The 20,031-nt window shown below is 42.6% G+C and overlaps 3 protein-coding genes across 5 annotated transcripts; 2 read left to right on the forward strand and 1 right to left on the reverse strand.

Moving 5' to 3' along the window:
• The first annotated feature begins 3,990 nt into the window (after nucleotides 1–3,990).
• meiob (meiosis specific with OB-fold) lies at nucleotides 3,991–8,653 on the forward strand. 2 transcript variants are annotated; one of them, XM_028031611.1, is made up of 14 exons: nucleotides 3,991–4,125; nucleotides 4,409–4,475; nucleotides 4,668–4,725; nucleotides 4,871–5,002; nucleotides 5,576–5,648; nucleotides 5,741–5,936; nucleotides 6,847–6,947; nucleotides 7,027–7,079; nucleotides 7,152–7,247; nucleotides 7,340–7,432; nucleotides 7,763–7,907; nucleotides 7,989–8,175; nucleotides 8,249–8,335; nucleotides 8,406–8,650. In XM_028031611.1, exons 1-14 carry the CDS (start codon nucleotides 4,001–4,003, stop codon nucleotides 8,517–8,519), a joined length of 1,527 nt encoding a protein of 508 aa, XP_027887412.1. In that variant the 5' UTR covers nucleotides 3,991–4,000; the 3' UTR covers nucleotides 8,520–8,650. The 2 variants fall into 2 exon arrangements, with proteins under 2 accessions (XP_027887412.1, XP_027887404.1); XM_028031603.1 differs by having other exon boundaries at nucleotides 7,989–8,335; nucleotides 8,406–8,653.
• Nucleotides 8,654–9,670: 1,017 nt separating this feature from the next.
• mlst8 (MTOR associated protein, LST8 homolog (S. cerevisiae)) lies at nucleotides 9,671–15,265 on the forward strand. Of its 2 annotated transcripts, XM_028038283.1 has the most exons (9): nucleotides 9,671–9,795; nucleotides 9,962–10,123; nucleotides 11,167–11,218; nucleotides 11,521–11,683; nucleotides 11,749–11,824; nucleotides 12,357–12,509; nucleotides 13,575–13,699; nucleotides 13,791–13,954; nucleotides 14,525–15,265. In XM_028038283.1, the coding sequence occupies exons 2-9, from the start codon at nucleotides 9,995–9,997 to the stop codon at nucleotides 14,641–14,643; spliced, it is 981 nt and encodes a 326-aa protein (XP_027894084.1). In that variant the 5' UTR covers nucleotides 9,671–9,795; nucleotides 9,962–9,994; the 3' UTR covers nucleotides 14,644–15,265. The 2 variants fall into 2 exon arrangements, with proteins under 2 accessions (XP_027894084.1, XP_027894092.1); XM_028038291.1 differs by lacking the exons at nucleotides 9,671–9,795; nucleotides 11,167–11,218 and having other exon boundaries at nucleotides 10,055–10,183.
• Nucleotides 15,266–16,921: 1,656 nt separating this feature from the next.
• On the reverse strand, nucleotides 16,922–19,228 carry bricd5 (BRICHOS domain containing 5). Its single transcript, XM_028029577.1, has 3 exons — nucleotides 19,085–19,228; nucleotides 18,857–19,006; nucleotides 16,922–18,165 (listed from the first exon to the last, which is right to left on the reverse strand). The coding sequence occupies exons 1-3, from the start codon at nucleotides 19,226–19,228 to the stop codon at nucleotides 17,767–17,769; spliced, it is 693 nt and encodes a 230-aa protein (XP_027885378.1). The 3' UTR covers nucleotides 16,922–17,766.
• Between the last annotated feature and the right edge of the window lie 803 nt (nucleotides 19,229–20,031).

Raw genomic sequence — 20,031 nt, forward strand, 5'->3', positions numbered from 1 at the left:
AGAGTTTATGAGATAAAATATTTAAGTATAAACTTAGTTACAAGCCTCATATTATATGTATTAGAATGAAAATGGCAGAAACTATTGGAATAATATTTAAAATAAAAGATTTAATAAATGCAGAAGGTTTGCATATTATATACTCCTCTCTGGTTTTCACTATTCGTCATATTCCTCACAAATCTGGAGAAATGCAAATAAAACAACTGATATAATACTTTTAATTTAAAGTAATACTTTAACATTACTTTAATGTTATACTAGAAATAATGTATAAAACACTGAACAAAGGTTTTCTTCTGGAATTCAGAAATTATTACAGTTAAAAAAGAGTAAATATAATTCACAAAGTTTGTTAATATCTGAACATTTAAAGAGGAAAGTAAAGTAAAATCCAGCTGTGTTTCAGTTATCAGTGTGAAACTGGAAAAAATTAAATGATCTCAAATTATGATCTTTGAAAGAAATTATTTAAACTTATACTGGAAGGTAGATGTATATACAGTATGTGAGTTTACATATGCATATGCAAATGTAAATGTATGTGTACTTATGTCTGTATGGTCAGTAGATGTCTAATTGGCTTCAACATGTTTATTTTTTGGTAAGTTATTGGTTTGTTAAATAGTATTTAATTTGACTTCTTTTTTTGTAACTTTTACTAAAATCAAGTTAATCTGAAAATCTGAACTGATTCAACTCTGGATCCTGCTCAGCTAAAAATATAAAACTATTCATCTGCGGCTCTTTCCCAGTAAAAATGACGAATGGCCAGAAAGTGTGTGTGAACAGCATGAAGCCGACAGCAGCACAAATCAGACACACACGCAGCAAAACGCAGAGGAACAGACACGACCTGAGCCGCGCTTTCATTTTTACATTTGAGATCAGCAAGTAAAGATTTACAAGATTTAAAGATTTACAGAGCACGTTTCACATGTGGAAGAAGTTTCCAGCTAAAGGCAGGCTCTGGTTCTGGCCTGCCAACCCATTTACGAACGGTTAGCGAAACGCAGCGTTAGCCGTCCAATAATAATCAGATTAGAAAACATGAAAACTTCACTGGTCACAGATTCATTATTAAAACTGTTTATAGAAACAGAATAAAGAGCCAGGAAATGACAGGAAGAGCAAAACAAACTGAGAAAGAAGGCTGGTTCTGGTTCTGGTTCTGGTTCTGGTTCCTGATAAAAGTTGTCATTTTCTACACCAGGTGTTTACACAGCAAAGTGTCTTCAGTCAGAGGCTTCTTCAGATTAGTTGGAACACTGACTGCTACTTTCTGCCCACAGCTACGGCAAGTCGTTTAACATAAAATCGGTTTTGTCTGACTATCTGTTTACATTTCAGGACTTTGACTAGACACAGATACATTTTGATTTTCGTGGATATTAAATTTCTGCAGTTTGTTTGTTTGGTGCTGAAGAGCAGAACTTGCTGCCGTCGACCCAGTAGCAAAATGAAAATGGAACATGTTTCATTTTTTCATTGAAATTTCTAAATGCTAATTAAATCTGGGACATTTTGGCTAGATAGAATAATTACTCCACATATTAGTGATGTCAATCTAACTATTATTAACTCAATATATCCGAAATAGAAAAGTTGTCTGGATTAAAATGTTCAAATATCTCTAATCTGGAATCTAGAGATCACGAGGGGAACGTGAAGAGAGCGCTCACCTTGATAAGAAGACTGATGACACCAATGTTGGCACTGGAACTGAAGACCTTGTTGAAGCCTGTCTCTCTGTTCACCATCATCCTGTAACTGTCCTGATTAGGATTAGGAGGCAGTCTCTGTTTTGCATTGAATAATAAAGAGTAAATGTCGGCATAAACACTGGAAAATGTCTGAATATTTCCTCTTTATGTCCTAAAATGTCATGTTTCTTGCCTGCCAAGATGCCACAGAGCTGAAGTCACCAAACAAGGCGGTTAAATCATCCAACAGCAGATCAGAAACCGGGCCACAGCGAGAACAGGACGGCCGTCTTCCAGGACGGGAACTGACGTCATGCCGCTGCCTGACTTCAGCGGCATGTCATTAAATGCATTCATCGTTTGCTCTGCCTCCCTGGGACAAGGCCTCCATGCTGGACGCAGGCTGCAGCTGCAGGCAGGCAGGCAGGCAGGCACACAGGTGGCAGGGAAATTACAGCAGACTCCAGGTTGGACTTCTTCCAGGTCAGAGAAGCCAATAAAGCGGCAGGCTCTCCTGCCAGCGACTGCTAAAGCTATATGGCTGTGGAGGCACGCCATGCCAGGATATTGCTCACTGTGCACGGGACAGTACGTTTTATTAGTGGGATTATATAAAATAATGCAGATTGGATTCATTAGGCCATTAAAGAACTGAAACCTGTCGGGTTTTGAACAAAAGCTCCGTTGTTTTTAATGCGTGAGAACAGAAAGTGAAACAGAACAGAGGGAACATCCTTCATCAGCTCTGCTCCCTCATCACATGAGATTTACCGGCAGATCCAGACCCAAACGTCCCAGTTCACCTTTCATACGACCTGAGCTCAAAGCTGGTTTGACTTTTTATGTTTTTAATGTTTCTATGAGTTCACATCTGCTCCCAGATTTCACACAGGATGTTCTGTTAACCAAGAAAAGTCTGGGAATGAAAATCTGCATCACCGTTTATGATCATTTATTATTAATCACATGAATAAAGTTTCTTTGGTTGAATCTGGGCACCAGCATCTCTGCAATCAGAAGTCAAACTGATCAGGAATTAATTGTAAATTGAGCTATTGATCAATGTTTGTGGCAGTGATCATTGCTGGTGGACACTTTCTTCTGCTTCTCTAATTTATTAACACTGAAATAAACTAGTTTTATGTTTTTATTTTAAGATTTATGACAGAAAAACAGCTGCATAATAACTTTAAAATCTTTTTTGTATCCAGCTGTATTTACACAAGTTTAGGTTTTGACCCATGAAATACCAGAGGTGTGACCCTTTAGCAAACTGAAGAACACACACATCAGTGATTAGTGGTGATAAGAAGTCAAACATCAGCAACTGTTTCACTATTTAACTATTCATCCATCGCATAATAGTTTTTGGAGTGTGGAAGTAAAAACCAGAGAAACTCCTTACAGAGTCCGCAGGCTGGGATTCAAACCGAGAACCTTCTGTCTGCAAGGCAGCAGAACAACTGACTGTTCCACCAAGCAGCCCTCACTGCCTTTAAAAGGATATCATCAAAAATGCTTTTATTAAACATCTTTATTTACACAGTTTAAGGAACTATTTTAAGACCTCGCTCTCGGTGTCTCACGCCCCACTGAGGCCCTGATCCCACCTTTTGGAACGTCTGGCTTAAAAATGAGATAATCTGATTTTTTTCTGACCAAAAACCTCTTTGACATGTCAAAGACTTTCATGCTTAAAGCATAAACCCTTCTCCAGTCTTTAGCAGAACAGATGTCACCTCTTGTCATGATTTGTGGTTGTTGAGGTTCTGACCAGAGGCAGCAAATGAGTTTTGAGGATTTAATGAGGATCTTCAGAGAGTACAAAAGTCCAGGCAGCACAGGTGAGTAATGAAACTAAAACTCAAACACTGGTAGCACTGGTAGACAACGACTCAACGTAAGCTGTGGCAGACTGGCGACCTGGCCAGGTGACCCCGTCTCTCGCCCGAATAGGCCGAGATAGGCACCAGCACCTCCCGACCCCACTAGGGACAAGGACGTACAGAAAATGGACCGGCGGATGGACTCAAGGTAAGAGAGCAAAGACAAGGATCAGACGGGGAAACACAGACACAGGTGGGATTAAATACACAAGAGGTAATCAGGGAAGCCGAGACACAGCTGGGAGCAGACCAGACAGCACAGGAACTAAATTGACACATAGAAAAACCAAATCCTCACACCTCTGTTAGTCACAGTGTGTGAAATTCTTGTATTACAAGAAAATTAATCAGTTTTTACATTCATAATAATATCAGCAGATTAATTAAACGCCCCATTTAGAACAAACAACAATGATACTCTTGTTTCCGACAACATTGAAGGCAGCATCTGTGTTCAGTCGCGTGCGCCAATGTTGCAGCGGCGCGAAAAGTAAAACAAGCCAGCGGCGGTTTCCTGATAAAAACGACGTTGGCAGGTGAAAGACAGCGATTTATAATACACAGATGAATGTTAAACAACATTGTTTAATATTAATAGGAGTCTTTGATTAAAGTTAGCTGAAAATAATTTATGAATGTTTTTGTTTAGGCAGTGTTAGACTAGCTTTAGCTATGGTAAACGTTTCTTTTAGCTAAAGCTAACGCGTTAGAGTCAGTTTTATTTTCAAATCTTTTACAAAAATAAATGCGTAAAATACTTATTTTTATTTTGTGTTCTTTATCCTATTCGTGACTGTATTATCGTGTTTTTCCATAAAGTGCGCATCAAATGGCTTCCCAGAGCTACATTTCCATCTCCGAGCTTCACCCCAACCTCTCCCATCCTGTGAGTTCACAGCTTATATTATTACTGCGGATTTCCCAGAATAAACTTCCGTGGTTATTTGGCTGGGACGTTACCTTATGTTTTTGAACGCTGTGTACTTTCAGACATGTACTTATTGAGTAATTTGGGCTGAATTATTTAAATTCCCACAGATTTAGTCGCTTTCTGTTTCTTTATGCTAATGTTTTCCAGAAAGTCTTTGGGGTCATCATTGGAAAAACGGATGTGAGAAGTTTCCCCGACAGAAAAAGTCAGTACAAGTCTCTTTTTTTCACCTCCTAAGACTAACCTGCTTTTAACCTGGCTGTGTTGAACACCAGCGCCCTCTGCTGGTCACCCCTGTATTATTTACAAACCTAATGCACCAATCAAATCTGTTTCTCCTCTGATTACAGATATTGAGATTGAACGATTCACCTTTGGCTTCACCATAAGAGACTCTGCAGAGTTCTTCATCAATGTGTCGGCCTGGGGCGGCGAGGCGTTCATCAGCGGGCTGGCCGACAGCTTCAGCATGGGAGACTGCGGTGAGGAGGACCGGCTGGCTGCTCTGCCAGGATCCTCACTTACATATATGTAACATAGAAACATTAGAAACAAGAAAGAATGGCTCCAAATATTTCCTGTTGAAAGTTTAATGATGGACTGTTTTTATAAACAAGATTTTGTTATATTATTTTTGCAAAATATGGAAAACCTATTCAATTTTATTTTTTATGTCTAAAATTATTATGGTGAAAGAAAAATGTGTGTATATAATGTTTTTATTTCTTTTTTACATTCCATCTTTCTGTTTGTTCTTCCTTTCTTCTATTTTTATACTTTCTTCCTTGTTTCCTTCCTTCCTGCAATTTTGGTTGTTTGTAAACATTTAAACTTTGAACTGATGACTGTCTTTGGTGAATTCTTGGTAACCGTTTATATGTTGAATTAAGCAATAAATTAAGAACTTTACAAAGATTTATGTCTGGAAAAGTGTGAAATTTGAACTTAAAATCTGTAGAAACTGATTTAAACCAACGCCTAAAAATAAATATTAATACAATAGTAAATTATTTGAAAATCTTTTCTAACAGTTTTGTTATTTGCTTTTTTCTTAGTGATCATTGAAAATCCTTTAGTTTCCACCAAAGACCCTGAGAAAGGAGACAAGTTCTGCCCGGCAACACCCAGGTAAGTGGGTTAGGTTATGGTAAATATGACTTTTATTAAACTCCTGTGATATGTCATAAAGCGTGATGTAAGCAGTGTTTGTGCTGCTGCAGCCACTACAGGTTGCTGCTGACGGAGACCCACTCCCAGGTGAGTGTGTGTGGCGACGGCGCCAGCGTGGAGCGGCTGCTGCCGCTGCTCCACCTGCCAGTGAAGGACAACAGAGACTTCTACTCTCTGGCCGACATCGTGGCCAACGGCCAGCAGCTGGACAGCGCCGTCATCAATGTCCTGGCAGCCGTCAAACTGGTACGGGGCTCCGGCTTCCCGATTCAGCTCCGCTGCTGTACGCCAAACCAGGGTGTCCAAGCTGTGGCTCAGGGGCCGTCTGTGGCCCTCAGCTGCATTTTAGGAGTGATACAAATCTGAGGACAGGTGATGGATGCAGAGGGAAACTTTTTCTCTGTAATCAGGGTAAAATCATCACTGACAACTTACAACGGTAAATGTTAAATACAACACAAAGTATGAATCTTTTTATGAGCTGAAACAATCAGATAAATGAATTATTGAAATAATCCATCCATTGTCTTCCACGCTTTTCCCTGGTGGGTCAGGAGGGGTGCTGGTGCTGCTCTCCAGAGGTCAACCGCCGAGAGGCGGGGTCACCTGGACAGGTCGCCCATCCATCACAGCGCATATCGAAATAATCCCCAACTAATTTAGTAATCGATTCATCATTAACTGGAGTATAGACACTCTAAAAAAGAATAACCTCAGAACTGTAATTTAACCAAAACTGGACAATAAATCTATACATTTTGTGTTTAAGATAAAAAAAACAACTTATTTGTCTGTAAATCTGTTCTACCAGAACTCTACTTCACCTGATTCACACCCAGTAAAAAATCTACTAAAGACGTTTCCTACCCAGCCATTAATCAGTTTATCAATAATAATCCCCTGATCATCCATGCACAGTATTGATGTTCAGATTTTCTTATGTTGATTTTTAGCTGCAGATGATCAAATTGTTTTTTGTTGTTGTTTTTTTTTTTGTCTTTTAATGTGTACAAAGATGCAATAAAGTTCATGTTCTGGTTAAACATAAAAACGCACTCAGACGGGTTGCAGTGTGTTTTTGGTTAATAAAGCTGACAGTGAAGCCTGTAAGGGTTGAAGCGGCTGTGATCTGAAGCGTTCCGTTTCCTCTGGTCAGATCGGAGAAACGAAGCAGTTTGTCACCTCAGATGGACGCAGAGGCCAGAGGCTGGAGCTGAAGCTGTTTGATGACTCCGTCTCATCGTTTCCTCTCATCAGGTTTGTTTGGGAGCGCCACGTTTCCTCATGATGCCTCCTGATCAGGGATTTATGATCATTTATCTCTGTTTGTCCCCAGCTGGGACCGGGAGGCCATTCAGCTCCTGCAGAACCTGGTACCCAGAGAAACCGGTAACAGCTGCTTCTTGGCCCAGCTGCTGGGTTCTCTGCCTCTCCATTTGCTGAATTGGTTTTATTTTCCAGTTCTCTTTGTTGCCGATGCAAAGATGAGCTTTGACAGCTTCCGCGGCAGCATGGTGGCGACGGTGACCTCCAAAACCATCATTACTGTCAACCCTGGTGAGAAAACACAGCCACACAGTCTGAGCGATCAGAACCAGACCCAGTAATATCAGGTTGTAAAGTGTGTAAATGTGGTCATTGGTCCTCAGACACAAGAGAAGCCAGCCTGTTGTTCAGCTATGTGAAAGAACTGTCAGAGTCTGGAGCTCTGGACCAAGACGAGGCTCTGGAGGATCCACCTGGTGGGTTTCAGGAGCAATTACACTCCTTATTTAATTTAGATGAATTTATCATCATCTGGAACCTGATGAGTCATCATTTCCTCTGTTTTATTAATTAGAATTGGATCGTACAGGTGGAGGGGGTAACAGTCTGACACTGCTCTTTAACACACTTTATCATATTTATTTTACATATAAAAGTCCCAAACTGGAACCGTTCTCTTCCCATGTTTCTGGTACACCTGTTAATGTGACACACAAGCTACATCCGCCAACAGCAGCAACAACAAAGAGTCTTCCCTGGTCCACCCTGCTGTGTTTTGTTGCAGTAACTGCGGCATCTTGTTGCAGTGTCGTCCATCACGGCCGTGTTCACAGTGAAGCAGCTGAAACAGAAGGCCAGAGAAAACGTCGAGCCGTTCTTCTGCCTCGCCTACGGCTTCGTCTCCAAGCTGGACTTGGACTCATCCGTGTCCAAAGTGGTCAGGACGCGCTGGTACTCCAACTCGCTGCCCCAGACGGCCCCTGAATGCACCACGGTGCCGGCGACTGTGCGCTGACCCGCTCTGCCTCCTAGTGCCAGGTGCCGCTTCCTGGTGCAGCAGGAGCTGCAGCGCTGCAGCAACCCACTGTGTCCGGACGGCGAGCGGCCGCTGGCAGCCTGCACCGCTTTCGACCTGCTGGTGGACGTCACCGACCACACCGGCACCCTGCAGGCCTGCAGCTTGCGCGGCCCTGTGGCAGAGCAGACCCTTGGCTGCACGGTCCGTTCCTCCTCACTGACGCTTCTGAGGTCAAAGTTCACCAGTAGACCAAGCATCCCTTCCTGTGTTGCAGACGGAAGAGTTTGTCGGTTTGACCGACGGTCAGCGGACGGCGCTGAAGTGGAGGTTTCTGCTGGAACGGTGCAAAATATACCTGAAGGTACCGCAGGCATGGATTGGTGTTGCTATGGAGACCAGCCAGGTGTTTAACGCCAGGCGATGTGTTGCAGATCTTCCCCTCTGCCAGGATGAAGAGCGGGATGAGGGGTACGGTCCTGGACTGTTCGCTAGCCGACCCCGGAGAGGTGAAGCAGAGCATGTCTGCCCTGCTGCAGGAGCAGTGATGCAGCCGCAACTAATGACAAAACTCACAGATAATATTTATTTAACTTATTCATCTACATCTATTTATTCTGTTGGCATGGACAGCTTGTTAGATTATTAAATATGTGTTAAATAAATGATTCATTTAAAAGCATCCATAGCTATTTTGTGAAATGTTTCAATATTTATTATATTTATTAAGCGGCCAATATTGAACTCAGTATTCGTCTGCAGTTTGAAAAAGTATTTTCATGTCAGAATAAAGATAAATGCAAAAATATGTATGTTTGCAGACCCTCTAAAATTTCATCCATTCATCCTGTATTTAATTAAAATTTTACTTATAAAATATGGAGGTCAAATTCTGCCAAATTTGGTAATAAATACTTAAATCATAGGTGTCAAACTCCAGTCCTCCAGTCGCTGTCCTGCAGGTTTTAGATGAGCCTCAGGTACAAAACCCTGGAATGAAACGGCTTCATTTCCTCCTCCTGGTGTAGCTCAGGTCTCAGAGCCTTAATGACCTGATTATTCTGTTCAGCTGCTGCAGCAGAGGCTCATCTAAACGTTGCAGGGCAGCGGGCCCCCAGGACTGGAGTTTGAGACCCCTGACTTAAATTAATACATTTCTTGATGGAGTAAGTAATTTGCCAAATATTGTATCAACAAAATGACAACTTTGCTTACTTGTTTAATTATAGTGTGACATAAATGTATATTTTTTATCATCTACAGCAGCAATTTAATAACTATTTATTCCTCTTCAGGAAGTATAATAAACTGATGTAAAATAAAGTGAGTAGATTGAAAAATAATAAGTACAGAAATTATATATAGAAAAAATGATTAAATAGAAATGTGACAGTAAATATGAAATGTTAAATTAATACAGAACATAATAAACAATGAAATAAGAAAGGAAACTAATTGAGCAATAAGCATGGAAATAAAATGGAACATTAAATAATATAAAATAAATAAAAGTTCTTATTTTTTAGTTTTTGGATGCAATCAATACTTTAACAGGTCATTTATTTATTTCTATATTGTAATGTAAAATGTTACATTTGTCAGTTTCCGTCCTCCATAGTAAGTCTTGCAAACGAAGAAAAAAAGTATCATCCATCAGAAAATGGATGTTTAAAGCTGTTTTAAGTCTGTTCAGGTATAATGAAATGCTCCAGCAGGTGGCGGTAGTGTCCCATCATTTTATCCAGGCGGAACTCTTTAGGTCCAGTTTCAGGTTTCTGACGGACATTTTACGGAGCCGTGCCAAGCGAGGAGCGAAAACAGAAGGTAATGTAAACAAAATAACCTGTTTATTGTTCAGAAACGGTGTTTTAGTTCTAGCAGAGCTAGATTTATTTATTTTCTAGAAGCTAACCCTACCCTAGGATCAGACGTGGTGACGTCAGAATATGTTTTTCTGACGCTGGTAAAAGGAATATTTCCTGTTTTTAAGCTTTTGCAGAGTTCACCTTCCAGCTGCAGAACCATGAATGTGAACCAAGGGACGGTGGGCAGCGACCCGGTCATCCTGGCTACGGCCGGATACGACCACACGGTCCGGTTCTGGCAGGCCCACAGCGGGATCTGCACCCGGACGGTCCAGCACCAGGACTCCGTATCCTGACCCACAATCAGCCGAAACCACGAGTTTACAGCCTTTACCGCCCTGTCTGAGGTTAAATCAGAGCAACTTTATAAAACAATATTATGTCTTATATTGTACTTACTTTATTTTATTACAGTTTACTTACAGTAGCGCGTCACGTAGCATTGCGCCCACAAAGATTCATTTTCTCTCAAATGTTTTGGATGTTGAACCGCGAAGAGCCGAGGGATTTTAATATTAGAAATGTTAGGAGAATAAACTTATAATATCAGGGGAATTAAGTGGTAATATTAGGGGCTTAAAGTCATAATTTTACGAGAATAGTATTAACTTCACAAGAATAAAGTTTTCAAGTAACAAGAATAAAGTTGTAACTTTATTGTAAAAGTTACTGTAAAAACAGAAGGAACTATGTCTTCTGTGGTTTTATGTTTTATATTATGTAAAGCACTGCGTGGTTCCTGGCCTGCAAAGGTGCGATGTAAATAACGTTTACTTATAAATAAAGTTTACTTATAAATAAAGTTTACTTATAAATAACGTTTACTTATAAATAACGTTTACTTATAAATAACGTTTACTTATAAATAACGCTTATTACTTATGATTTATTTTCGTTGCCTTTGAGCTGAATGACTTAAGGTTCTGGGTTTCCTTCCAGAAGCTTCTCTCCATAGTTTTCTGTAGTTCTGGTCCATTCCAGACAGAACCAGCAGAATCGGGTCAGGATTGTAGTCTGACTGAATGCGGAGGGACATCTGGGCCCATTTGGACCCGTTTGGAGTTTAACTTCCTGGCTGATGTCTATCCATGTTGCATCTTTTTTATGAAGTTCATCAGTTCATACAGTCCCGCAGCATGATGCTGCCACCTCCACAAGGTCTTTGGTTTTTGTTCTGGGGTTTTGGACCAGAACCCGTCCATGACATCATCATCTGGGCTTTCCCCAGTAATCATTCTGTATGTAAGCTACAGCATTAAGAAATGTTAACATTTTCAGTGGTTTAATAATCTGCCCGGTAACAGGTGACTTCCTTAACTCCTCCCTGCAGCAGGTGAATTCTCTGGAGGTCACACCTGACCGCAGCATGATAGCTGCTGCAGGTCCGTTCAACCCTTCATCAACTGTTTTACATGTTCTATGTTATCTGTTTCAATAAAGCAGGTTTATGTGTGGAAGGATAACGATTCGTCAAAATCTTTACGACTAAAAATCTGAAAAGTGTGGTGGGTGTTTTTATGTGTTCATTTGAACCACACTTCGCTGCAGTCTTTACGGTTCTTCCAGCTTTGAGCATCTGCAGGCTGGAACTGTTTCTCATTCTTGTTTGCTTCGGCTGCATAAGGAAGCTTTTTATTACGGCTTCTGCTGTTATGTCTGAATCTTCTGAATCTGTGATTTCCAGGCTATCAGCACATCCGCATGTATGACCTGAACTCCAACAATCCGAACCCTGTCATCAACTACGACGGTGTCAGCAAGAACATCACATCTGTGGGTTTCCATGAGGACGGGCGCTGGATGTACACGGGAGGAGAGGACTGCATGGCTCGCATCTGGGACCTCAGGTACCGCCGCCGTTAGCTCGCCGTTAGCTCGCCGTGCAGCAGGCTGAGCCGCTGTCCTTGTTCAGGTCCAGGAACCTGCAGTGCCAGAGGATCTTCCAGGTCAACGCTCCCATTAACTGCGTGTGTCTACATCCCAACCAGGTGAGTCTGCTGGCTCCAGAGTAACTAGTTACATTTACTCATTTTATTATGAAGTATTGCTACTCTTACTTGAGTAAAATTTATGAACTTATTTTAAATGTCACCAGACCTGCAGTTTTTGTCATTTGGAAAAATGTTTTTTTTGCCTGATTTTATTTTGCAGTTGTAGTATTTATATAAATTATTTTCATTTGGAAATATTTTAGTTTCCACATAACTTTATACTTTGGTCCATCTGATGATGTAATTTTTAAATATTAAATGATTGATCATTTTATGAGTTACTCAGTACCCGAGTGGACGTTTTGCCAAATACTTGTTTACTCTTACTTGAGTAATTTTTTGGACGGGTACTTTTTACTTTTACTTGAGTAAAAACATGTTGAAGTGGTTCTGCTCTTGCTTGAGTACAGTTTGTGGCCCCTGCCCTCCTCTGCACACCCCAGGTTGGGAAACGGTTTGCCTCCAGATAAGCCGACGCTGCGGTTTGTGTTGGAGTCACGCAGCGTTTGCTTCATGGTCTGTTTTCCAGGCTGAGCTGATAGTGGGAGACCAGAGCGGCGTCATTCACGTCTGGGACCTGAAAACGGATCACAATGAGCAGCTGATTCCAGAACCCGAGGTTTCCGTCAACTCGGTCCACATCGACCCAGACGCCAGCTACATGGCTGCAGTCAACAGCTCGGTCAGTCAGGCTGCACAGAGCGCGAGCCGGCAGGGCCGTCACTGGGTTTTAAGGACTAGGGGGGCTTAGGCCCCAGCAGCAAGCGTAGCGGGCGAGGACAAAATGGCTCAAACTGCAACAAAACAGAAAGATGCGTTCCATTTTTAAAATAGAAAACTCTTCTACTACAAATATGACTGTAAACAGGTAATAAATATAATATAAAATGATTTCCTAGCAAACATTGCTCAGATAATAATAATAATTCTCTGCAGCTAAAATTATTAGGTTCCTTTAGAAAAACTTCAGTGCAAACTGTCATGCCTGTGTCATCTTCTGAGCAGTTAGAGTCAGACTATTGTACTAATAATTAAAGGGGAGCTGACAAATTTAATTTAATTTCAGCTTATTTGATAGGGACAGACACACATTGACAGACAGAACAGCAGTCCCATGTTCACATCATAATGCTTATATGCCTCTGTCTCTTTAAGAACTCCTGCTCTTCCTGAAGCTCCGCCTCCAGGAAGTCATCCAACATGGCTCCTCTATTAACCCTTTAATGTTTTTACCAGTGCTGCTCTGAGCAGCAGCTCCTGTAATGAGCTCAGCTGGTTGCTAATTGCCGCTGGCTAGTCTGAAGGAGCTGAGTGGGGGAGGAGCTGTGCCTCGGAGGCGGGGCTAGGTCTTCCCAGGCATTTAACAGCTGAATGGTTGCCATGGAGATTAAAGGATTTCTCAAACATTAAAGTATCAAAGCAACACTGCAGGGAAAACATGACAACATGATGAAAGATCAAAAAAAGTTGATTTTAGGTGAGACTGCCCCTTTAAAAATGATACTTTATGTGATTATTTATTTAAACTCATATTATGGCCACAATATATTGAATTTGTTGGCAGTTTTTTGTAAAAAGAAACAAACAAAAAACTTGAAAGACTTATTTCAGTGAGGGTTGAGAATATTTCCGGGGGCTGCGGGCCCCCTGAGGCGGCCATGGAGACACCCCTGTGGGGCTGCGGGCCCCCTGAGGCGGCCCTGGAGACGCCCCTGTGGGGCGTTAACCCACGCTGGTTCCTCTGCAGGGAAACTGCTATGTGTGGAACCTGGCTGGAGGAATGGGAGACGAAGTCACCCAGCTGATTCCCAAGACCAAGATCCCGGCACACAAACGCTACTCCCTGCGCTGCAAGTTCAGCCCAGACTCCACGTGAGCGACCTTTGACCTGCATGCTCTCCTCCAGATGCAGTTTGTCTGTTTTTCTCTGTAGATAAGTTGTGTTTGTGTTTGTTCCCTCCAGACTGCTGGCCACAAGCTCAGCAGACCAGACCTGTAAAATCTGGAGGACGTCGAATTTCTCCCTCATGACGGAGCTGAGTATCAAGAGCAACAACCCTGGAGAGACCTCTAGAGGCTGGATGTGGGACTGCGCTTTCTCTGGGGACTCCCAGTACATCGTAACTGGTCTGTATACGAGCCCTGGAGAACAGGAAGTCTCTGACCTGTTCATGATTCATTTGAACAGTTCTTTTTATCAGAGTGGAACTTCCAGGCTCAGATCTTTACATATACCAGCAATATGTGTGTTTGTCCAGAGTCTGAGTTTAAATCATCTCTGGGTTGTTTTAGACTCAGGTTTGTTTATTATTTCATCCTCTTTAACCTCTGGCAGCTCGACAAACCCGCAGCATAATGCTGCCACTGCAGCACATGGTAGTAGGTGAAAAAGTGATGAAAACATTAGAAGTTAAATAATCTGCCAGTGAACAGGAAACTCCAGTCATTTGGTTGTTCAGTAATTATTAAATACATTTTTTGAAAATAGTATTTTCTGTTGAATATTTATTAATTAATCCATGTAAACATAATCACAATCAGACAAAAAGTCACAACTAAACTGAACTGAACTATTCTAACCCTGGGCAGTGTTCTGGCTTTAAAGGCTCAAAATGATGTTGGTTTGTGTATGTAAACTTCTGGCCTCCACTTTAAATAGATTTCTTTAGTCCTTGATGACAGTTTTTCCCCCCACAGCGTCTTCAGACAACCTGGCCCGGCTGTGGTGCGTGGAGACGGGGGAGATCAAGCGGGAATACAGCGGCCACCAGAAGGCCGTCGTCTGCCTGGCCTTCAACGACAGCGTGCTCGGCTGAGGAAGACGAGGAGGACGACGAACACACCAGCAAGCTGGTTCCTCACAGTGGAGGAGAGTTAAAGGTTTCCCTGCAGCATCATGGCCGCCTCAGGCTTTACAGGACAGACTTTATCAGGCAGGAGGCGGAGAAGCAGAAGGTAAACCTCACATTTCAACACGTTCCTGTATTTATTCACCACAACTGGACATTCAGCTGAGCTCCAGAAGGGCTCACATTGTGTCACGTTGCAGCAAACCTCAGAGCTCCTTATTGGGACTTTAGATGAAAAAACGCAGAATTATTGTGAAGAGGACAGAGAAAAATACAAAATAAATCGCTTTCATATTCAGCCCAAAATAAACAAAGGTTTGTAGAATTACCCAGGTTTTTTCTGTATGTCTCATTTAAAGAATTAAAGTTTTACATCTGCTATAATCTGATACCAGGAGTGTCAGTATTAAGAGGCTGAACACAAATGCACACCACACTTTTCAGATTTTTGTTTCACTTCAAAGTGGTGCGTTAATGTGTTGCATAAAATCCCAGTAAAGTTTCTAAAAGTTTGTGGTTGTGACGCGTCTGTGATGCTCTCTGTTCAGATCTGTTTCTCTGTGAATAAACCATTACAAATGATTTAAAATCAGTTTTAGTCTCTTTTCTGTGAGATGAAATGAAAACAACATCAACATAAATACCAACTGTATGTGTTTTATAAGGCAGTTAAAACCATTTCTACAATGGTTGCACATAATTACACCCCAGTCTAAACAAAAACAGATTCTGTCTGGAACCTCCAGATGATGCCACCAGGGGGCGCATTGCTCCACCACCATGCCGATGCTCTGCTTACAGGCTGACCTCCGTCACTCAGGCAGGTAGTAGAAACACACCGACACACAGATGTTGCTGGGGAAGCAGATGTCGATGCAGAAGTAGACCAGCCGCTGTTTGCCTGGGCCTGGGGCAATTAGAGACACCATGGGGGTTAGAAACAGAGCAGGCTGCTGATAAACGCTTACATGGACCAACGTTTTCCACACTCAGCTGACAATCAGATTAAAACTTGTTTGGTTTTTATAGGGCACCGTTTGAAAAGTTACAGTAGATTAACAGAAATAATTTGGGTGAATTAGCCTGAAAGAAGAGAAAACAGTTTGTCACGTTTTATTTTCATTTATAAATACCACAGATTCAAACTAAAAATTTAGATACAAACTAGATTGTTAGCTAATAAATAGTCAGTCAACTTTATTTGTAGCATTAGGTGGATTTGGTTACCGGGAGATGGGTCAGATTTCTATTTAGTTTGTAAGCTAAATATTTACCGGGCAAACTGGCTTTCTAACTAAATACTTAGCTTCAGGCTAACTAGATATTTCGCAAGTTACCTTGCTATGTAACTATTTAGATAGCCATAAGCTAAATATTAAATAAAGATGACTAGCTAATGTTAGCTAAAAGATGACTAGCTAACACCAATACAGCACCTTAAGCCTGTTAACAAACATAGACTACTGGTGTTGTCTATGTTCAGAAGTGGGCAGGACGTCTTACATTCACTCGAGTAACTTTTTTGTAAAAAATGTATTTATAAGAGTAGTTTTACTATACTGTGCCTCTATCTTTTACTTGAGTAATATTATTATTGCTACGTAGATTCATGTTGCCCCCCAAAACAAGCCAATGCCCGCCCTGTTAAACTCGTCTGGAGCGAGGCTGATCTTATCTCTGAACTAAATATTGAAACTGTTAGAGATTTTTTGGTATTATCATTTTATTTTCTTACTCTAGTTCACATTAAGTCTATAGATCTTTGTGATTTTCTGTTTAAAGTGTTCTCTTCTTTAATTGACCTGGAGGTCACTACTGTCTGTTCAACTTTATGAGAAATAGATAACACTAAGTTTCTCAGACCTTAAATCCTTTTACAAGAACACCTCCTAATTTAGTAACCACCTGTGAACAGTCGTATTTTGTTTTCTTGACAGTATTGACCGAGATTTGAACCGGGCTCAGACTTTTGATCAGATATCACATCTGGACCTGGGTTGTTAGATGTTTGGGTTAGAAGCTTTACGACCTCTGTTGTTTTCCTGACTGCCCCCTTGCCTGTCCTTCTTTGACAATAAAAACAGGAGTTTTTGTGAGGGCAGGTCAGAACGCTCTGTAGAACGGCTCGGAGGAGAAGTTTGATAGAGCCTTCTCCTTTTGCAAAAGCTCTACATAAAATTCATATACGTTGTCTGTGGTTCTTTCTTTTATTTAGGTTCGAAAGGAAAATACCTATCAGAAACGGACATTTATAAATAAATAAAATGGTGAAAATATGACTCTGAATAACAAAACATTTCTATTCCTTCAGGCTAAATGTTAGTTTTTGGCAGTAAGTTCAGAAACGGCAGCAGCATGTTGGTCTCTGCTGACTGAGCGTTCAGGGACACAACGACCTTTCAGTCAGTTGAAAGGTCAGAGTTCGTCACATGTTTCTGCTGGTTTGAGTCCTTCCTTCTCCCAGGCTGCATGACGCAGACAGATGCAGTTTGATCGGTTATTGATTGGGATTAAAACTGATTCCGTTTTATTTTCATGTATTAGCACCAGTTAGCAGCCTGAGAGTCATTGCTGTGTGTATGAGTGGAGAGTTGAGTGGAAGGAAAACCTTTGTCTCATCAGTGGCATGTTTCTGCTCTCACCGTCGGTCCTGCGGGTCCGGTGGACGGTTCTGTCCCGACACAGCGTCCGGAGCGGCTCGTCCAGCGAGGCCACGCCCACCTGACCGCCCGCCATCACGCCCAGGAACTGCGTCCGCCTCTGCGTCTCGTTCCCAGACAGCTGGACGTCTCCCTGCAAGGACAGGGTCGCCGTTCAGACGTCCACACCAACAAAGGCTTACAGAACCGGAACCAGAACCAGCAGGAATCATGTTGAGCTTAAAGAACTGCTGATGACTGACGACAAACCAGATGGACGCAGCGGTCTTCCGATAGTAAACTCATTGGCCTGCAATCCTCCATGACAGATTAAATTACTCTCTGCTGCTGTCCATGCAGGAACAAACCCGGCTCCGTTCAGCCTCAGATTATTGTTAGAAATCAGATAATCCAGCAGAAATCATACCTGGCGTGGAACTGGACTCCGCCTCTAATCTGACCAGCAGGAACAGTCGGCCCTTTGAGAGGCTTCGCACAGAGCGACCATTGTGCCCCGGTCGGGTCGCTGCTGAAAGCGGATCCGCCCGGATCGGATCGCCGATTCAGCCTGGAGGCCACGGAGGGAGAGCTGCAGCTGCCTGAGCCCGACAGAACCGAACCGAACTACTGCTGAGGCCGACAGAACCGAACCAAAGCGAACTGCTGCTGAGCCCAACAGAACCAAACTGAATCGAACCACTGCTGAGCCTGACAGAACCGAACCGCTGCTGAGCCCGTTCACCTGGTTCTGCGGTCCGCTGAGCAGGGAGCCCACGTGGTCGTAGTCGGAGCGCTCCATGGTCTGCAGGAAGCAGCGCTGCTGGTCTGCAGGTCGGTAGCAGATCAGGCCCTGCAGCAACAGACTCATCATCATCTTCTTCATCATCATCTTCATCTCCAAATGACTGAATATTCCTGATTAATCCTGATTAATCAGTTATTGAAACAATAGACTGATTTCTGCTCAGGTCCGTCTTCTGGATCTCTTTGCGGTTTTACCCGTTAAGAAAAGGAAATAAACTAAAAAATGGTTCAACTAATTCAGTAATTGATTGATCATTAACTGGAGTATAAAAATTCTCAAATAAAAACCTTTTCAGTCTGTAAATCTGTTCTACCAGAACTTTTATAGTTCAGTTTCAGCTTCACATTCTGGAAATAAATCTATTAAACACCTTTTACATCCAATTATTAATGGATAATCTCCAGATCAGTCCTTCACTGTATTGATGTTCAGCTTTTCTCATGTTGATGTTTGAAGGATTTCTGTCTGCAGATTCATCGTTTGCTGCAAATGATCAAGAGTTTATAAAGGAATGCTGCTGTTGACCTTTAGGCAGTAAGACGTTAAAATGTTTCTTTGTTTCTATTACAGAATGAAAGGTTAAAGGGACAAATCTGCCAATTTTGTTACCTGATTAATCATTAAGATAATCGATTAATCGTCAGAAACATCAATTAATCATCAGAATAACTAGCATTACGGTTCCAGCTGTTAGTTGCCGTCCTGGTTTGCAGGGTAAACGGTGTAAATCACGTACATGTTTGACGTCGAACAGAACCGTGGACGTCTGGTTTCCTGCCGCGGTGACGGAAAGTGTCACCAGGTGGTTCTGCGGGTCCAAAACGGCCGTCTGGTTGAGCAGAACCCCCGTCTGGTCCGGCGCCGTCAGCCGCACGGTCTGCAGGGACTGAAGTGACGGAAACAGATCCGTTTAGACGGCGGCTCAAAGGAAAAACGCAGCGCGATCCGGACGTGAACGTGGTACCGTAGAGCCCGGCCCGGTCAGCGCAAGATAGCCGGTCAGTCCCATCGCCATGGCGACCAGGAGCAGCAGCGCCGACAGGCAGATCCAGAACCCCTTGGCTGGGAAGTGGGCCGAGTCAGAACCTTCACCCTGAGAACACGGCATGAACATCAGTAGGTCTGCAGCGTTTAAAGACATCAGCAGTGAAAAGTATTCACACCAATCTGAAAAGTGTGGAGAGCTACCAGGACGGCTCTAACCAGAGAAGCTCTGGAGGAGCTGCAGAGATCCACAGCTCAGGTCTGAGTGTCAACAGGAAGAGCTGTAAGAATAAAGCCGGCTGTCCCGCCTTCTGCCACTAGAGGCAGAGAAGAGGCCAAAATGGAACTGAGGCTGTGGTGGTGGCAGCATCATGCTGTGGGAAGATGGCTGGAGCTGAATCAAGAAAACTTGAGACTGGAGGTTCGGCTTCCAGCAGGACGATGGTTTAGATCAGAGCTAGTTCGTGGCCTAGTCAAAGTCCATACCTGAATCCAACTGAGGATCTGTGGACAGACTCGAAGGCTGATGTTGAAAGCTGGAAACGAACGGCGGTCTCACCTGGGATTAACGCGGGAATGAATAGAAATGCACGCCACACTTTTCAGATTGGTATCTGAATCCGTGACATTTTGCTTGAAGTTTTATTTGTTGAACATGAAAACTTTTCTATCGTTTTGTAACAAATCCCGGATCATCAACTGGATATAATCATGTTTGATCTGCTCTCGTCCATTTGTAAATTCAGTTTGATTTTTTTTCCCGGGTTATTGTGAATTTCTGGGTAGGGGATTATCCGGACCTCCGACCCGCCGCCGGACCTCCGTCCTTACCGCGCCCCGGCCTCCTCCTGAACGCGTCCAGCACTTCACCATCCTGGTTCCTCTGGTGGCTCCTCACGCAGCTACCCGCATCAGTCTGCAGTCATG

Source organism: Xiphophorus couchianus, chromosome 2, assembly GCF_001444195.1.
Source record: "Xiphophorus couchianus chromosome 2, X_couchianus-1.0, whole genome shotgun sequence".
Taxonomy (NCBI): domain Eukaryota; kingdom Metazoa; phylum Chordata; class Actinopteri; order Cyprinodontiformes; family Poeciliidae; genus Xiphophorus; species Xiphophorus couchianus.